This window comes from Pristiophorus japonicus, chromosome 7 (genome assembly GCF_044704955.1).
Source record: "Pristiophorus japonicus isolate sPriJap1 chromosome 7, sPriJap1.hap1, whole genome shotgun sequence".
Classification (NCBI taxonomy): Eukaryota; Metazoa; Chordata; class Chondrichthyes; family Pristiophoridae; genus Pristiophorus; species Pristiophorus japonicus.
In genome coordinates, this window is record NC_091983.1 from 178,285,033 (window position 1) to 178,305,743 (window position 20,711).

Here is a 20,711-nt window from a genome sequence, read left to right on the forward strand (position 1 = left end):
GAGGAATAGAAACATAGAAACATAGAAACATAGAAAATAGGTGCAGGAGTAGGCCATTCAGCCCTTCTAGCCTGCACCGCCATTCAATGAGTTCATGGCTGAACATGAAACTTCAGTACCCCCTTCCTGCTTTCTCGCCATAACCCTTGATCCCCCGAGTAGTAAGGACTTCATCTAACTCCCTTTTGAATATATTTAGTGAATTGGCCTCAACTACTTTCTGTGGTAGAGAATTCCACAGGTTCACCACTCTCTGGGTGAAGAAGTTTCTCCTCATCTCGGTCCTAAATGGCTTACCCCTTATCCTCAGACTGTGACCCCTGGTTCTGGACTTCCCCAACATTGGGAACATTCTTTCTGCATCTAACCTGTCTAAACCCGTCAGAATTTTAAACGTTTCTATGAGATCCCCTCTCATTCTTCTGAACTCCAGTGAATACAAGCCCAGTTGATCCAATCTTTCTTGATAGGTCAGTCCCGCCATCCCGGGAATCAGTCTGGTGAACCTTCGCTGCACTCCCTCAATAGCAAGAATGTCCTTCCTCAAGTTAGGAGACCAAAACTGTACACAATACTCCAGGTGTGGCCTCACCAAGGCCCTGTACAACTGTAGCAACACCTCCCTGCCCCTGTATTCAAATCCCCTCGCTATGAAGGCCAACATGCCATTTGCTTTCTTAACCGCCTGCTGTACCTGCATGCCAACCTTCAATGACTGATGTACCATGACACCCAGGTCTCGTTGCACCTTCCCTTTTCCTAATCTGTCACCATTCAGATAATAGTCTGTCTCTCTGTTTTTACCACCAAAGTGGATAACCTCACATTTATCCACATTATACTTCATCTGCCATGCATTTGCCCACTCACCTAACCTATCCAAGTCACTCTGCAGCCTAATAGCATCCTCCTCGCAGCTCACACTGCCACCCAACTTAGTATCATCTGCAAATTTGGAGATACTGCATTTAATCCCCTCGTCTAAATCATTAATGTACAATGTAAACAGCTGGGGCCCCAGCACAGAACCTTGCGGCACTCCACTAGTCACTGCCTGCCATTCTGAAAAGTACCCGTTTACTCCTACTCTTTGCTTCCTGTCTGACAACCAGTTCTCAATCCACATCAGCACACTACCCCCAATCCCATGTGCTTTAACTTTGCACATTAATCTCTTGTGTGGGACCTTGTCGAAAGCCTTCTGAAAGTCCAAATATACCACATCAACTGGTTCTCCTTTGTCCACTTTACTGGAAACATCCTCAAAAAATTCCAGAAGATTTGTCAAGCATGATTTCCCTTTCACAAATCCATGCTGACTTGGACCTATCATGTCACCATTTTCCAGATGCACTGCTATGACATCCTTAATAATTGATTCCATCATTTTACCCACTACTGAGGTCAGGCTGACCGGTCTATAATTCCCTGTTTTCTCTCTCCCTCCTTTTTTAAAAAGTGGGGTTACATTGGCTACCCTCCACTCCATAGGAACTGATCCAGAGTCAATGGAATGTTGGAAAATGACTGTCAATGCATCCGCTATTTCCAAGGCCACCTCCTTAAGTACTCTAGGATGCAATCCATCAGGCCCTGGGGATTTATCGGCCTTCAATCCCATCAATTTCCCCAAAACAATTTCCCGACTAATAAAGATTTCCCTCAGTTCCCCCTCCTTACTAGACCCTCTGACCCCTTTTATATCCGGAAGGTTGTTTGTATCCTCCTTAGTGAATACCGAACCAAAGTACTTGTTCAATTGGTCCGCCATTTCTTTGTTCCCCGTTATGACTTCCCCTGATTCTGACTGCAGTGGACCTACGTTTGTCTTCACCAACCTTTTTCTCTTTACATAACTATAGAAACTTTTGCAATCCGCCTTAATGTTCCCTGCAAGCTTCTTCTCGTACTCCATTTTCCCTGTCCTAATCAAACCCTTTGTCCTCCTCTGCTGAGTTCTAAATTTCTCCCAGTCCCCAGGTTCGCTGCTATTTCTGGCCAATTTGTATGCCACTTCCTTGGCTTTAATACTATCCCTGATTTCCCTAGATAGCCACGGTTGAGCCACCTTCCCCTTTTTATTTTTACGCCAGACAGGAATGTACAATTGTTGTACTTCATCCATGCGGTCTCTAAATGTCTGCCATTGCCCATCCACAGTCAACCCCCTAAGTATCATTCGCCAATCTATCCTAGCCAATTCACGCCTCATACCTTCAAAGTTACCCTTCTTTAAGTTCTGGACCATGGTCTCTGAAATTACTGTTTCATTCTCCATCCTAATGCAGAATTCCACCATATTATGGTCACTCTTCCCCAAGGGGCCTCGCACAATGAGATTGCTAATTAATCCTCTCTCATTACACAACACCCAGTCTAAGATGGCCTCCCCCCTAGTTGGTTCCTCAACATATTGGTCTAGAAAACCATCCCTTATGCACTCCAGGAAATCCTCCTCCACCGTATTGCTTCCAGTTTGGCTAGCCCAATCTATGTGCATATTAAAGTCACCCATTATAACTGCTACACCTTTATTGCATGCACCCCTAATTTCCTGTTTGATGCCCTCCCCAACATCCCTATTACTGTTTGGAGGTCTGTACACAACTCCTACTAACGTTTTTTGCCCTTTGGTGTTCTGCAGCTCTACCCATATAGATTCCACATCATCCAAGCTAATGTCTTTCCTAACTATTGCATTAATCTCCTCTTTAACCAGCAATGCTACCCCACCTCCTTTTCCTTTTATTCTATCCTTCCTGAATGTTGAATACCCCTGAATGTTGAGTTCCCAGCCCTGATCATCCTGGAGCCACGTCTCCGTAATAGGAAGCTTAGCTCTGATTTGAACAGGACATTAAGATGCCATCGGATTCAGGGCCATAGACACGTCGGTATTAGCAGGAGCTGAAAAGGATTACTTTGATTTTACCAACTTTGAACTGAAGGTAATTTTGACATTCATGATTTAATAATTAAAGCGGATTAAGAAACTATAGCAATAACCTTGGAGTTAATGGTGGTTGTGGAAAATAGTTGGATGTTGTTGAGGACTTGGATTTTAGAACAAGGGGAAAATATCCAAGTTTTCACATAACACTAAGCAATAAATAATCGTGAATGGCAAAGAGGAGGATGAAAATTGATTAAAAAAAAAAAGGACCATCCAAGTGAAGCCAGATATAGTAACCTCATCAACATCCTAACAGATCAGCTAATTCAGCACAGACTGGGGTTCAAAACCTAGAATCTTCCTCTTTCCTGGCCTCTGCTTATGGTGCTCCAACACTAAGTATGAGTGTGAGCCAACCAGGGTGAATTGGCCCTGAGATTTCCCCCTACATCACAGCCCAGCACCACTGCTGGCCCCAACACGGTGCCCCTACACCTTTTATCATTGCTCTCACACCCAATGAATCCTCACCACCCCCATGCTCTCTATTTCTGCCATTTCTGTACCCATTCCCAGTGCTCCCAGACCACCTCAAAGCTCTGACCACACTCCCCAGTATTGCTGCATGCAGTACTTACCACCTACCTCTTATCCGCTGCATCCTGGAATATATTTATTTCCATCTTCTGTATTTTGGACATTTGTTTTGTTTTAAAGTTGAAATAAAATTAACCATGTATTTAAAGGAATATATAGTAATAATCAAGGCCACTGAGTTACAATTTGCACTTTACAAATATATGCCTAATTATGGCAATCCACCCAAAACACTGCTAAGACTCCCACACTGCTGAGTTTAAAATAAAATACAATTATTGCCAATCAGTCACCCTGATACTATATTGTGTATATTACCAGGGATAAAATGGTGTATCCTCTTACTCCACAGGAAATCTCTGTATATTTCCTAAAGTGTGATTCTTTTTTTGATAGTTAATTACAAAAGATGATGAAGAGATGTCAAAAGGATATGGACAGAGTTTACCAAAACCCAGTAATGTAAATAGAGAGCTTTCCCTGCTACAAAAACTGGAAGAAGCATATGAGAAATGGAGCACAGAGCACAGCCTGGTTGAGAAGTTGAAAGAAAAATTGGTATTGAAAGAAAGGGAACTTGTTGACAAAGACCAAGAGCTGAAGATAGTTCCTCAACTAAACGAGGAGATTTATATACTTCAAAAAAAGGTAAATGTGGTTTTCAGAGTTCTCAGAAACTACAATAGGAGCAGAAGAAGCTGTGTGAAAGATACCCGAAGCATGATGGCTTGTATAAATTTGCATCATTGCACATCTACAGTTTCAGTCAGAGCCAATTAACAAGGTTATTTATGATGTAGGAGAAATGGATGGGTTTAGAATTTAGGGATAATTACACTGTTAACTTGCATATTTAGACTCTGAATTGCCCTATTTAAAAAAACAACTCAAGTAAGAAAATAGTCACAGCCAGCAAGCAACATGAGCATAATGCAACATTGACAAGTTTGCTCTTTGCTCATTTGGCAGACATCAAAGACTTCACATTAGCCAGGATTTTGCGGTCTGTGTGGAGTACACCACCATGCCTCCTTTGAAATCCACTGCAAGTTTGGGATTTCCGCTTGCGATTGCACATGCGCAAAATCCGGAACTTGCGGTATGCCAACGTACACGTTGGCAGGACATCCATACCGGCCATGAAAAAGCAATTGCTGGTGCAGCATTCATGTCTGGCCAGCAATTGTGCACGAAAATGTTACGGTTGATGCAAACAGCCACAGGGCCTGTTTGCATCAGCGTAACGGATACCTCAAGCATGATTGAAATATTTTCATATCGGAAATTATACGCATACACTGGGGCCGAAATTCAGCTCCCCAATAAGGCCCGTTACCGCCTGTGTGGCGGCCACACGGCAAAGTCGAGCGGCCACCGATTTCTGGTCAAATGGCCGCCGCAAGCTAAATTCATCTCTGGAGGGGGGGTTGTTCTGGCGGTCCCCACTTCTGCCCCACCGTTGCCGACCGGCCTTGCGTGCTTCATCAGTGCACGCACTGCCGGGACCCCCCACATCTCCAGAAATTTAGCAAGCAAAATCTTATTGCTGCCGAGCGGTGCCCCTAACAACTTTTCCTGTCGGTGCACCTTGTATGCTCCCTCTCTGGCCTGGCTGTGCGGCGGCCATAAAGGCGAGGGCCCAATGCCGCGACCGCCACTTTATTTTTTTCGCCAGCTGATTTCCATGTCGGCCAGACTATTGTGCCCCGGGTTCGACCGGGCTACCAACAGGCTGCCAATAGGCAGCCCGGCACCCCCTCTTGGGTTCCAGGCCGTTGGCCCGGCCGAAATACTCCCTGGCGGTCCAGTCTCCGATCGCGACTGATGGCCGATTCTCTGCTGAGTGATAGCGGCGGAGAATCCGTCCCACCTCCACTTTCGCCCCTCACCAGCACTTACCGCCACATTTCCACCCCCTTTATGACCGACTTCCTGGCCGATTCAGGAGACAAAGAGGTGAATTTCGCGAAAGAGGAGACCTCTTCTGAAACGGCGGTAAAAACTTTTTTAAAAAGGGAGGAGCGACAGCTTACCGGCGGGACTAACCACTGTATCAAATGAGCTTCTGCAAGTATTGGCCTGGATTAGAGTTTTAATGATGTTGAAAATTACCAAAAAATTAATTTCTCAGTGAAGTTGGTGGAATGAAGCTAACTATGAATTAAATTCCAATTCTGTAAATTAGAATTGGATCACATTTCAGGATTCCATTACATCTCATTATGGGATTCCCTTCAGAAATGATTAAAATCAAATTCTAGTATGTGATTGGAGGGCCAGGCTCACGTGATCCCAGGTAGGTTTCCGCACCGCCTGTAACCCTGGGATCCATGGGCCATTACGCCTCACATCCTCAGACCGCAAATTTTGGCAGCCCTGCCGCCATCAGGTAGGTGCGTAATACTTTTGCAGGTCGGAGGCGTACTCCTCCAACCGCAATTTTTGGCCCATGGTGTATCAGTCAGCCATTTGCAAAATATCTTGACGGTGTAACTGTGCACATGATAATCATAAATAGCAATAAAACCGGACCTTTAAAATTGAAATAATGTAGTTTAAGAACATGGGAAGAATTAATAATGAGAAAAAACATTTGGCCCTTCAAAGTTCATCCTTCTAGTAGCCTAACTCTCCTTTTGTCACAGAGTTCTAGAATCTGCTTTAAATGTACTTTTCACCAATTTGAATTTAAGTATTCTGAGTCTACTTTCTTACTTGTAGTATTCTGGGTTTGTTATCGATACCATTTAATATTTTATATATCTTAATAAGATTCTCTTAAGCTGTTTTCTTTCTCGACTATGAAACTTGTGCTTCTCTGATCTTTTATTACACCTCATCCCTAACTCTACTTACATTTGGAATCAGCTTTATTGCTCATTTCTGCATGCTCTTTTGTGCTGTATTTACCAGAAATTAACAGACCCAAAAAATTTTAAATCTCCGCCAATTAAATTCCATTCATTGTATATTTTTGATGCAAATTTTTTTCAATAGACAGTATGTAATAATTTAATCAGTCATTAATTGAATTTGTCATGTATTGATCCTATTGCTGATCTAAATTCTCTTTCAAATGTATCGATGAGTCCTGTTTCTACTGCTTTGCCTATTTCTGTGTGATTTGACCAGCTTATGATTGGGTTCAGTAACCAGGTCATTTATTACATGTAGTTTGAAAACGATAGCGGGGGAGAAATTCAGGAGTGCCCGTTTGCCAGGCGCTAAGGTTTTCAAACTTTAAAAAAATTCGGCAGTTGTGCTCCAGGAAGGAAGTGGAGTGCTAAATCAGGTGCTCCACTTCCTTCCTGGAGCGCAATCGGCAGTAGGCGGGGTGGTGAGTGGAGCAGCACTGCACACTGGGCCATGCAAGTGCTGCTGCGTTGAAAGGCTCCTTCCCTCCCTTGAAGGGAAGGGCCATCGCTGCAGGCTCTGCAAAGAAAAAAATAACTTGGCTTCTCCGACGGCAGCCGTGATCCCGTCCGATCAGCCCAGCACTTAAGCAGAGTGCCGGGCTGATCGATCGTGGGCAGGAACTCGCGAAAAACCTGTAAGAGAGAGGGTACTTTTTTTTTAACTTCCCTTGGCCACCTCGCCTTTTAAGTATCACCCCCGAAGCGCCCGGCCTCCCGATGGACGCCTCCTGCAACTGCCTGTGTTTTTGCCTGGCGATGTAGCAGGGGACGGAGCGCAAGTTCAGGTCCTGGGCGATGGGCATGGCGATGACGTCACAATCTCCGAGCAAAGGAGATCAGGACGCATTGCCATTACCACCGTTGTAAAACTCCTGCCGAATATATGGTGGGAGTTGATGTTATAGCCGCGCCCGGTCGCAATCCAGCTAACACCCCGTTATTGCCCCACAGAGGCGATAACGGGAGGCGCAAACTCGGCCAATTTCTAGGCCTAGGGCTCTAATCACTAATATAAAATAAAATGCTGGAAATACTCAACAGGTTAGGCAGCATCTGTGGAGAAAGAAACAGAGTTAACATTTCAGGTCGATGACCTTTCGTCAGACCTAATCACTGCTGTCTTCATGACTCTACTTTTCACTTCCCCAGTCTGATATTATATCTCTCAAATCCTATAGGTTTCCTATAATCTACTTTAAAAATAAATTGAATATCGTGATCTACCTTGAATTCTTGTAACTTTGAGTTCTGTGGGAACAACTTCTAATTTTAGTTTAATTAGCTGTCTTTCATTTTGAACGTTGTCCAAAACTATCTGAAAGTCTACACACTATCTTCTTTTATCTGTATCATCCTCAAAAAAGTTAAGGAGGTTTGTTAGGCACGATCTTTTCCTTCAAATCAGTGTTAGCTGTGACCTTTTTCTACACCCATCATTATCATAGGCAGTCTCTCGGAGTCAAGGATGACTTGCTTCCACACTAAAAATGAGCTCTCCGGTGACTGAAGAGTCCAATGCGGGATTACAGTCTCTGTCACAGGTGGGGCAGACGGTGATTGAAGGAATGGGTGGGTGGGGGGGCCTGGGTTTCCACATGCTCCTTCTGCTTGGCTTCAGCTCGCACTCGGCGAAGAGACTCAGTGTTCAAAGTCTTCCCGGATGATTTTCCTCCACTTGGGGTGGTCGTGAGCCAAGGATTCCCAGGTGTCGGTGGGGATGTTACATTTTTTCAAGGAGGCTTGAGGGTGTCCTTGTAGTATTTCCTCTGCCCACCTGGGGCTCGCTTGCCGTGTCGGAGCTCCGAGTAGAGTGCTTGTTTTGGGAGTCTCATGTCAGGCATGCGGACGATGTGGCCCGTCCAGCGGAGCTGATCAAGCATGGTCAGTGCTTCGATGTTGGCCTAAGCAAGAACAGTGACGTTGGTGCGCCTATCCTGCCAATGGATTTGCAGGATTTTGCTGAGGCAGTATTGGTGGTACTTCAGTGTTTTGAGGTGCCTGCTGTACATAGTCCATATCTCTGAGCCATATAGGAGGGTGGGTATCACCACTGCTCTGTAGACCATGAGATTGATGCCGGATTTGAGGTCTTTAAACACTCTCTTCCTCAGGCGACTGAAGGCTGCGCTGGCATAAGTCTCCTACAGCCTATCTCTTTGAATAAATTGAATTATTTTACCAAAGCAAAATACTGCAGATGCTGAAAATGTAAAATAAAAACAGAAAATGTTGGAAATACTCAGCAGGTGAGGCAGCATCTCTGTTTCTCTCTCCAGAGTTAACATTTCAGGTTTATAATCTTTCATCAGAACTAGAAAATGTTACAGAATTAACAGGTTTTAAGCAAGTACAGAGGTAGGGAAAGGGGTGTGGGAGTAAAGTACAAAAGGAAAGGTCTGTGATGGGATGGGGGGGTGGTAATGTGATAAGTAAAGAAAGAAAAGATGGGTCCAGAAGAGATGTAAATAGCAATAGCTGCCGTTCAAAAAAAAAATGGGGCAGAGAACACAAGAACATAAGAATTAGGAGCAGGAGTAGGCCATACAGCCCCTCGAGCCTGCTCTGCCATTCAGTAAGATCATGGTTGATCTTTGACCGCCACTCCACCTTCCTGCCCTATTCCCATATCACTTGATTCCTCTAGAGTCCAAAAATCTATCGATCTCAACCTTGAATATACTCAATTACTAAGCAGCCACAGCCCTTTGGGACAGAGAATTTCAAAGACTCACAACCTTCTGAGTGAAGAAATTCCTCCTTAGCTCCGTCTTAAAAGGTTTATTCTGAAACAATGACCCCTAATTCTAGACTCTCCAGCGAGGGGAAACAATCTCTCAGCATCTATCCTGTCAATCCACCTCAGAATCTTGTGTTTCAACGAGATCACCTCTCATTCTTTGAAACAACAGAGAGTATAGGCCCAATCTACTCAATCTCTCCTCATAGCAAACACTCTCTTCCTAGGAATCAATGTAATGAACCTTCATTGTACCGCCTCTAAGGCAAGTATATCCTCCCTCAGATAAGGAGACCAAAACTGTGGACAGTACTCCAAAGCCCAGCACGTGAATGCAAAAGAAGTGTTTACAACCATCTTCAGCCAGAAGTGCCGAGTGGATGATCCATATCGGCCTCCTCCTGAGGTCCCCACCATCACAGAAACCAGTCTTCAGCCAATTTGATTCACTTCAAATAATATCAAGAAACGACTGAGTGCACTGGATAGGCTATGGGCCCCGACAGCATCCCAGATATTGTGCTGATCACGGCTTGCATGTTATCATGGAGCAGGCGGAGGATGGCAACAAGCTTTTGAGGGCAGCCGACGCGGAGGAGGATGCTCCATAGTCCCTCGCGGTTAACGGTGTCAAAGGCCTTTTGTAAGGTCAAAGAAGGCCATGTACAAAGGTTAGTGCTGTTCCCTGCATTTCTCTTGCAGTTGTCGTGCCATAAAGATAATGTCCATTGTACCCCATAATGGACGAAATCCGTACTGTGACTCTGGGAGAAGCTCCTCAGCCACAGGGAGGAGATGGTCGAGCAGGATTCTAGCAATGACTTTCCCAATGGCTGATGAGAGATTCCTCTGTAGTTGCCGCAGTCGGACTTGTCCCCTTTTTTAAAGATGGTAACGTTACTGCATCTCTGAGATTACCAGGCATGCTCTCCTTCCAGAGGAGAGAGATAAGGTCATGCATTTGTGCCAAGAGTGCCTTTACGCCATATTTTTGTGCCCAACGGGGATTCCATCCGCTCCTGATGCCTTGTTTTTGAGCTGACGGATGGCCTTTGCATGGCTCAGAGACGTGGACCATACACAATAGACACCTCAAATCGCTGGAGAAATACCACCAACGATGTTTCCGCAAGATCCTGCAAATTCCCTGAGAGGACAGACGCACCAACGTTAGTGTCCTCGATCAGGCCAGCATCGAAGCACTGACCACACTCGACCAGCTCCGTTGGGCGGGCCACATTGTTCGCATGCCCGACACAAGACTCCCAAAGCAAGCGCTCTACTCCGAACTCCTACATGGCAAGCGAGCCCCAGGTAGGCAGAGGAAACGTTTCAAGGACACCCTCAAAGCCTCCTTGATAAAGTGCAACATCCCCACCAACACCTGGGAGTCCCTGGCCAAAGACCGCCCTAAGTGGAGGAAGAGCATCCTGGAGAGCGCTGAGCACCTCGCATCATGTCACCGAGAGCATGCAGAAAACAAGTGCAAGCAGCGGAAGGAGCATGTGGCAAACCAGACTCTCCACCCACCCTTTCCTCTGTCCCACCTGCGACAGAGACTGTAATTCCTGTAATGGACTGTTCAGTCACTGGATAACTCACTTTTGGAGTGGAAGCAAGTCTTCCTCGATTTCGAGGGACTGCCTATGATGATGATGATGATATTGTGCTGAAGACTTGTGCTCCAGAATTAGCCGTGCCTCTAACCAAGCCGTTCCAATACAGCCACAACACTGGCATCCATCTGACAATGTGGAAAACTGCCCAGGTATGTCCTGTCCACAAAAAGCAGAACAAATCAAATTCGGCCAATTACCGCACCATCAGTCTACTCTCAATCATCAGCAAAGTGATGGAAGTTGTCGTCTACAGTACTATCAAGCTGCACTTAACTCACCAATAACCTACTCACCGATGCCCAGTCTGCCAGGACCACTCGACTCCAGACCTCATTACAGCCTTGGTCCAAACATGGACAAAAGAGCTGAATTCCAGAGATGAGGTGAGAGTGACTGCCCTTGACATCAAGGCAGCCCTAGTAAAACTGAAGTCAATGGGATCGGGGAAATCTCTCCACTGGCTGCAGTCATACCTAACACAAAGGAAGATGTTTGTGGTGGTTGGAGGTCAATCATCTCGGCTCCAGGACATCGCTGCAGGAGTTACTCAGGGCAGTGTCCTAGGCCCAACCATCTTCAGTTGCTTCATCAATTATCTTCCCTCCATCATAAGGTCAGAAGTGGGGATGTTCACTGATGATTGCAGTGTTCAGTGACATTCGTAACATCTCAGATAAAGGAGCAGTCCATGCCCGCATGCAGTAAGACCTGAACAACATTCAGGCTTGGGCTGATAAGTGGCAAGTAACATTCATGCCACACAAGTGCCAGGCAATGACCATCTCCATCAAGCGAGAGTCTAACCACTACCCCTTGACATTCAACGACATTACCATTGCCGAATCCCCCACCATCAACATCCTGGGGGTCACCATTGACCAGAAACTTAATTGAACCAGCCACATAAATACTGTGCCAACAAGAGCGCGTCACAGGCTGGGTATTCTGTGGCAAGTGTCTCACCTCGTGATTCCCTAAAGCCATTCCACCATTTACAAGGCACAAGTCAGGAGTATGATGGGAATACTCTCCATTTGCCTGGATGAGTGCAGCTCCACCAACACTCAAGAAGCTCGAGACCATCCAGGACAAAGCAGCCCACTTGATTGGCACCCCATTCACCACCTTAAACATTTACTTCCTCCACCACCGGCGTACCGTAGCTGCAGTGTGTACCATCTACAAGATGCACTGCAGCAACTTGCCAAGGCTTCCTCGGCAGCACCTCCCAAACCTGCGACCTCTACCACCTAGAAGGAGCAGTAGGCGTATGGGAACACCACCACCTCCACTTTCCCCGCCAAGTCACACACCATCCTGACTTGGAAGTATATCACCGTTCCTTCATCGTCACTGGGTCTAAATTCTGGAACACCGTCCCTAACAGCACTGTGTGGGAGTACATTCATCACACGGATTGCAGCGGTTCAAGAAGGCAGCTCACTACCATCTTCTTGAGGGCAATTAGTGATGGGCGATAAATGCTGGCATTGCCAGTGACGCCCACATCCCATCCACGGAAAAAAAAACATATAAGGAGGCCGCATCATGTTACAATGAATACAGTATACTAAATTGAAAGAAGTACAAATTTCACCTGGAAGGAGTGTTTAGGGCCCTGGATGGTGGAAAGGGAGGAGGTAAAAGGGCAGGTGTTGTATCTTCTGTGCTTGCACGGGAAGGTGCCTTGGGAAGGGGATGGGTTGTTGGTGATGATTTGAGAAGTGGACCAGGTTGTCGCGGAGGGAATGGTCCCTTCATAATGTTGAAAGGGGAGGGGAGGGGAAGATGTGTTTGGTGATGGGATCACGCTGGAGGTTGTGGAAATGGCAGAGGATGGTCTTTGAATGTGGAGGCTGGTGGGATGGAAGATGAGGACAAGGGGAACCCTACATGGTTCTGGGACAGAGGGGAAGGGGACAGAGCAGAAATGCGAGAAATGGAACAGACACGGTTGAGGACTCTCAACCTTGGCGGAGGGGAATCCTTGGTTGAGGATAAAGGAAGACGCATCGGAAGCACTGGTATGGAAGGTGGCATCATCAGAACAGATGCGATGGCGACGGAGAAACTGGCAGAATGGAATAGAGGAGTCCTGATAGGAAGCAAGATGGGAGGAAGTGCAGTCAAGGTAGCTTTGCAAGTCAGTGAGCTTTTGGTGGATTTTGGTCGATAGCCTTTCCCCAGAAATGGAGATAGAAACATAGAAATTAGGTGCAGAAGCAGGCCATTCGGCCCCTCAAGCTTGCACCACCATTCAATAAGATCATGGCTGATCATTCAACCTCAGTACCTCTTTCCTGCTTTCTCGCCATACCCCTTGATCCCTTTGGCCGTTAGGGCCATATCTAACTCCCTTTTGAATATTTCTAACGAACTGGCCTCAACAACTTTCTGCAGTAGAGAATTCCACAGGTTAACCACTCTCTGAGTGAAGAAGTTTCTCCTCATCTCGGTCCTAAATGGCTTACCCCTTATTCTTAGACTGTGACCCCTGGTTCTGGAACTCCCCAGCAACGGGAACATTCTTCCTGCCTCTAACCTATCCAATCCTGTCAGAATTTTATATGTTTCTATGAAATCCCCTCTCATTCATCTAAACTCCAATGGATGCAAGCCCAGTTGATCCAGTCTCTCCTCCTGGGAATCAATCTGGTGAAACTTCGCTGTACTCCCTCAATTGCAAGAACATCCTTCCTCAGATTAGGAGACCAAAACTGAACACGATATTCCAGGTATGGCCTCACCAAGACTCTGTACAACTGCATTAAGACCTCACTGCTCCTATGCTCAAATCCTCTAGCTACGAAGGCCAATATGCCATTTGCCGCCTTCACCGCCTGCTGTCCCTGCATGCCAAACTTCAATGACTGATGTACCGTGACACCCAGGTCCCGTTGCACCTCCCTTTTTCCTAATCTGTCTTCCTGTTTTAGCCTCCAAAGTGGATAACCTCACATTTATCCACATTATACTGCATCTGCCATGCATTTGCTCACTCACCTAACCTGTCCAAGTCACCCTGCAGCCTCTTAGCATCCTCCTCACAGCTCACACCGCCACCCAACTTAGTGTCATCTGCAAACTGGGAGATATTACATTCAATTCCTTCATCTAAATCATTAATGTATATTGTAAATAGCTGGTGTCCCAGCACTGAACCCTGCGGCACCCACTGGTCACTGCCTGCCATTCTGAAAAGGACCCGTTTATTCCAACTCTCTGCTTCCTGTTGAGGAAGGGGAGGGAAGTGTCATAGATGGACCATGTGAACGTGAGGAAAGGGTGGACATCAGAAGCAAAGTTGATATTTTCCAGTTGGGGACAAGAGCAGCAAACGGCACCGATGCAGTCGTCGTACCATAAAAAGAGGTGAGGGAGGGAACCTGAGCAGGATTGGAAGAAAGAATGTTCCACAAATCTCACGAAAAGGCAGGCATAGCTAGGACCCATGCGGATTCTCATAGCAATACATTATACTTGGAGGAAGTGAGTGGAGTCAAAGAAGTTGTTCAAAGTGAGAACAAGTTCAACCAGGTGGAGGAGGGTGGTGATGGATGGGGTCCTTGGGCCCTCTGTTCAAGTAAGAGACTTTCCTGGTGGGGGATGGAGGTGTAGAGGGATTGGATGTCCATGGTGAAAATAAGGTAGTTCGGGCCAGGAAACTAAGTGGCAGAGGGCGTTAGAAGAGTCATGGATGTAGGTGGGAAGAGACTGAACAAGGGGAGCAAAAATAGAATCGAGATGGGAAGAAATCAGTTCCCTGTGACAAGAACAGGCTGAAATGATGGGTCTACCTGGGCAATCCTTTTTGTGGATCTTGGGAAGGAGGTAGAAGCCAGCTGTGAGGAGTTGGGGGGACTACAGGTTGGAAGCCGTGGAGGGAAGATCTGCAGAGGAGATAAGGCCAGTGACCGCCTTGGAAACGATGGTTTGATATTCGGTAGTGGGTTAATGGTCCAGGGGAAGCTAGGAGGAGGAGTCAGAGAGTTGGCGTTCAGCTTCCGCAAGTTAGAGGCCGGTTCGCCAAATAACAGCAGCGCCATCCTTGTCAGCAGGTTTAATGATAGTGTTGGGGTTGGATCTGAGAGAACAACATTATTTTACCAATTGGTTTTAATGAACTTCCAGTTGCCTCCATCAGATTTGTTACCTTTATAAAGTTTCTGCTGAACCTCACGAGTGCTTAGTCATGATACACATATATTTCCTCTGCACTCTCGTTCAGTACCCAAGGCTATGTACCATCTAGCCCAGAGGTATTAACTCACCCAAAATTTATCAAGCTTGCCATGCCAATTTTAAAACTCTTGAGGATATGGCTGTACTACAGAGGTAATAAGTTAGTATTCTCTTCTCCAATGAATACTTGAAATAGTGATTTGAATATTTCAACTATTTTATCTTCAACTGCCACTTTGATCTTGTCTAATACAGTTCTAATTTCCTCTAACTATGGTTTTACGATTGGACAAGCCTTTTACTATATTTACCACTTTTAGCTATTCTCATTTCAAGATTCTGACCCTGAAATTGTGACCAGAGGCTTCCGAAACTTTTAAAAGCCAGCAAAGAATGATTAAAAAAATAATAGAGGGAAAATCGATTATGAAAGTAAACTAGCACAAAATATAAAAACAGATAGTAAGAGTTTCTACAGGTACATAGGGCTCAAAATTGCCCAGGAGTTGCTCCGTTTTTTTTGGAGCAACTTGATTTTTCTGGAGTATCTTTAAAAATACCCATTTTGCACATTCAATTTGCACTAGTGTAAGTGAGTTAGAATTTTTTTAGTTTCATTTAATTTTTTTCCAAAGGGGCGTTACCAGCCACCTACGCCCATTTAGGCCATTTTGGACAGCTAATAGTTACTCCAAACTAACTTAGGCCAGCGTTTGTGGCCGCACAGAAAACCCGTGCGGAGAATTAAGAAATCAGCGCAGGTCGGTACTAATGACTTGACTAAAGAATGTGAATAGGATCAAACAGCAATACAGGACATCCTATGACAAACTTCGCAAAGTTAATTTACTATACAACAGAAGCATTCATGGAAGCTTAAATTACAAAATAAAATAAAAGAAGTAAAGAGACAAGACATATTTACATAATTTTTTCAAAATATCCAAATAAAAAATAGAAGTACCTCCTGCTAGTAATCCTTATGTTCTTATGTAGGAAAGTATTTTCATCAACAGGTTTAAGGAAAGCCTTGAGTAAGCTCATTAAAATTGCTGGCTACACAGTTATCATTTCCCCTCCCCTCCCCCCCCCCCCCGAGGTCCTGCTGCAACTGTATAGGGTATTGGTAAGGCCGCACCTGGAGTACTGCGTGCAGTTTTGGTCACCTTACTTAAGGAAGGATATACTTTCGAGGGGCTAGATGGCCTACTCCTGTTCCTAATTCTTATGTTCTTAAAAGCGGACAATTCCCCTTGACCCTGATGGCTTACAGCCTAGGGTCCTAAAAAAAGAGGCTGCAGAGATAGTAGATGCATTGGTTGTAATCTACCAAAATTCCCTGGATTGTGGGGAGGTTCCAGCAGATTGGAAAACCGCAAATATTAGGCCCCTATTTAAAAAAAAAAGAGGCAGACAGAAAGCTGGAAACTAGAGACTGGTTTGCCTAACATCTATCGTTGGGAATATGCTGGAGTCCATTATTAAGGAAGCAGTAGCAGGACATTTGGCAAAGCATAATTCAATCAAGCAGAGTCAGCATGATTTTATGAAAGGGAAATCACGTTTGACACATTTTCTGGAGTTCTTTGAGGATGTAACGAGCAGGGTGGATAAGGGTGAACCAGTTGATGTGGTGTATTTGGATTTCAAGAAGGCATTTGATAAGATGCCACATAAAAGGTTACTGTACAAGATAAAAGTTCACGGGGTTGGGGGCAATATATTAGCATGGATTGAGGATTGGCTAACTAACAGAAAACAGAGTGTCGCGATAAATGGGTCATTTTCTGGTTGGCAAACAGTAACTCGTGGGGTGCCGCAGGGACCGTGTGCTGGGGCCTCAACTATTTACAATCTATATTAATGACTTGGATGAAGGGACCGAGTGTAATGTAGCCAAGTTTGCTGATGATACAGATGGGTGGGAAAGCAAATTGTGAGGAGGACACAAAAAATCTATAAAGGGATATAGACAGGCTAAGTGAGTGAGCAAAAATTTGGCAGATGGAGTATAATGTAAGAAAATGTGAGGTTATCCACTTTGGCAGAAAAAATAGAAAAGCAGATTATAATTTAAATGGAGAAAAATTGCTAAGTGCTTCAGTACAGAGGGACCAGGGGGTCCTTGTGCATGAGACACAAAAAGTTGGTATGCAGGTACAGCAACTAATCAGGAAGGAAAATGGAATATTAGTCTTTATTGCAAAGTGGATCGAGTATAAAAGCAGAGAAGTCCTGATACAACTGTACAGGGTATTGGTGAGGCCACACCTGGAGTACTGCTTGCAGTTTTGGTCTCCGTATTTAAGAAAGCGCATACTTTATCCTTGCATTGGAGGCTGTTCAGAGAAGGTTCACTCGGTTGATTCCGGAGATGAGAGGGTTGACTTATGAAGATAGGTTGAGTAAGTTGGGTCTATACTCATTGGTGTTCAGAAGGATGAGAGGTGATCTTATCAAAACGTATAAGATAATGAGAAGGCTGGACAAGTTGGATGCAGAGAGTATATTTCCATTCATAGGAGAAACTAAAACTAGGGGGCATAGTCTCCGAATAAGTGGTCGCCCATTTAAAACTGAGATGAGGAGAAATTTCTTCTCTCATTAGGTTGTAAATCTGTGGAATTCTCTGCCCCAGAGAGCTGTGGAGGATGGGTCATTGAATATATTTAAGGTGGAGATAGGCAGATTTTTGAATGATAAGGGAATAAAAGGTTATGGGGAGCAGGCAGGGAAGTGGAACTGAGTCCATGATCAGATCAGGCATGATCTTATTTACGAATGTATCTGGTGGTCCCGGAAGAACGAAGACCTCTGCTCCGCAGCCTTGATGCATAGCCCAGTACAGAGTCCAAGTATACCAGGAGTGTATGCACATCCAGGGATCATGTGGGCTGGACCAACCAATGAAAATGGTGTATCCCCATTCACAGTGATGGTGAGTTCCGTTCGTACAGAGGGCACCATGTCTATTAATGGGGATATCCTCAAAGACATAAACATTTTAAATAAATAAGAAAACACTTCACATATTTAAAATTAATTGAAATTGATTTTAATTAAATGTTTTAAGAACAAAAACATTGAGGTTTTTTTTATATGTTTTAATAAGGGTAAAAATAAACTTGCATTATTGGACAAGGTTTTTAATATAAAAATTATTGAAATGTTATTTTTACTATCTTTTAAAACTCTTACGGCTGTCATAAGGCCTGCTTTTACCAGTGTAAGAGTTTTAAGGACATTCTCTGGGCAGGAGTTGGGCAAATAGCCCAAATCTCCGCTCATGAAGGCCTTTCTCCTGGGGATGCACGCGATCTGTCTCGGCGCATGAGCAATGCACGCCTAAACCCAAACTTGCGGGCATCTATGGGCATGTGTGCACATCGTGTGCACATCGTATGCACCCCTGAAGGCCGTGATTTCAGGCCCTCTCTTTCCGCTTCTGATACTCTTTAATCTGTGTTGGGAACTTTTTATCATTTCTTTAGTACTATATGCATTGTATTGTTTCTTTTTAATTTCCCTTTTCATGTATTTTTGAGAAGACATACTTTTATTGGATATATATTTATCTTGCAAATTTAATATTACCCTATTTTCCTCAACTGATACCTTTCACAGTTCATTTCTTTGAATTCTTCCTCATTCTTTGTTTGCCCAATATTCTTAAACAGATCACACTGTAGTCCCTAGCTATGATGGATGCTAGCCTTATCACTTTTTTTTAATGTTCATTCTCAAAATGTGGACTTCACTAGCATTTACTGCCCATCCCCAGTTGTCCTGAGAAAGTGGTGGTGGGCCGCCTTCTTGAACCGCTGCAAGCTATTTCAGAGGGCAGTTAAGAGTGAACCATGTTGGTGTGCGACTAAAGTCACATATATGCCAGACTGGGTAAGGACATTAGTGAATCGGTTGGGTTTTTATGACACTCCGACAGCTTAATGGTCACTTTTACTGATTATTATTTCCAGATATTTTTTAATTAATTTGAGCTCATGGTCTTTGGATTATTAATCTAGGGCTCTGGAATACTAGTTCAGTAGCATAGGGCCCAAATTTCCCCAGCCGCCTAGAGCGGCATAGTTAGCCATGGCACACCGACTTTGTGGGGCAAAAAACGCGCCGAAAATTTGCCTCTTAATTTGGCCGCTCCTTCTTTGTTCTGGTCCCGTGGCGTGGCGCTGCAGAGCCTGTGGGGGAGGGGAGGGGGGGAAGCTTCGGCCGCATTTGCTCAGCGCAGCCGGGAGGGGGGCTTGGGCCCAGCGTCTCCTCGAGTGCCGGCAGGGGGACGCATGTCCATTTCAGCGCATGCGCAATGCGCGTTTCAGTGTGCGTGCATGTGTAATGGAGCAGGAAGCTTGGCAAACGGCCAATTAAAGGGCGAGCGTCTTCAGTGCCTCAGTAGCATTGGCAATGGACCATATATAAAGGTACGGTGTGAATAGTGATTTTTGGGTAGCTGAGGGAGTGGAAAGGAGTGCAGCATAAGTGGAAGAAAGGTGAGAACTGTGATTTTTCAAGATTACCTGAGTGTAAGTCCAATACACCAATGACGCAAGAGCGCGCAACAAGAACAAAGAATTTCCTCCATGAGGAAGTGGAGAAACTAGTCATTGTCATTGAGGACAAATGGCTGGAGCTGGATATCAGTAAGAGTGGTCCCACAAAAGTTCCACCCAAAGAAATGAGAAGACGATGGAACCTAGTTGCAGAAGAATACTCCGCAGGGGTGAATACCGCAAGATCTGGAAGCCAGTGTAAAAAGAAATGGCAGGACGTTGGTCAAGTAGTGAGTGTAAGTAATATTTTCATCTTTAAATGGAATTGCAATCTGTGTATGTCCCACCCATCAGAAGCGCACCATGTGTGAAAAGTTCTATTTTCATCTTTGCAGAAGAAATTGGCCCACAACAAAAGGGAAAGACTTAGAACAGGAGGAAAACCGCCAAATCTGCACCAACTATCACCCCTGGAACAGAGGGTTGCTGCCTTGCTGAGTCGCACCGGCAGAAAAAGAATCAGATCTGCACAAGCTGGACCCACACGTGAGGGTGAGTCATTAAATGCATCGTCGCTCTTCAAAACAACTTGCTGACTGGCCTGCTACTCGTGAGACTGCTCATACCACCCATCCTGCCCCCTCCTGTGCTGCTAACCATTTGACTGCTCTGTTGTATTTTGCAGAAAAAGAAGACAATCCTGAACATCCTGAAGATCCACCAGAAGTTCCAGATGCGTGCGCTCCAGACAAAGGCGGGTGAGGGGAGGAGTGGTCCATGGAAATTTGTTCACGGGAGAATGCAGATCATGATATGGATCAGTCCATAGTACAGGGCATCACACTGCCAGAAACCTCCATGAGCTTCGCGACGACATTCCATGGTTTCACACCTTCCGAGGTCGCGGGTCCCAGTGGCCGTGGTGAAATGCATGTTGGAACACCCAGTGCCCACTGTCCCAGCCTGCGCCTCTCACTGGAAGGGTGCCACTAGGCACACCCACGGCAAGGGGAAGGAGAAGCCGATCAGTCTCTCCTGAGATGCAGCCTTCATCAGATGTTAATCAGGTTTTGTCATTGGGTGAGGAGACCAATGCACTTACAAGATCACTCATGGCGACCGTCAGTGGGGTGCGTGATGAGGTAGCGACACTGTCGGGAGAAATATCAGCACTGAGACGGGAACTGAGGACGGGCATTTCAGAGGGTGTGCAAATGATGGCAGATGCCATGAGAGAGCTAGCTGCTGCAATAAGGGCACAAA

The 20,711-nt window shown here is 45.3% G+C and overlaps 1 protein-coding gene across 1 annotated transcript in view; it reads left to right on the plus strand.

Moving 5' to 3' along the window:
• cep162 (centrosomal protein 162) overlaps window positions 1-20,711 on the plus strand; it is a 222,779-nt gene that overhangs the window by 99,981 nt on the left and 102,087 nt on the right. Inside the window, exon 16 of the mRNA XM_070885594.1 lies at window positions 3,887-4,138. Coding sequence (XP_070741695.1) covers window positions 3,887-4,138 — 252 coding nt within the window. The remainder of the gene's footprint in view (window positions 1-3,886; window positions 4,139-20,711) is intronic.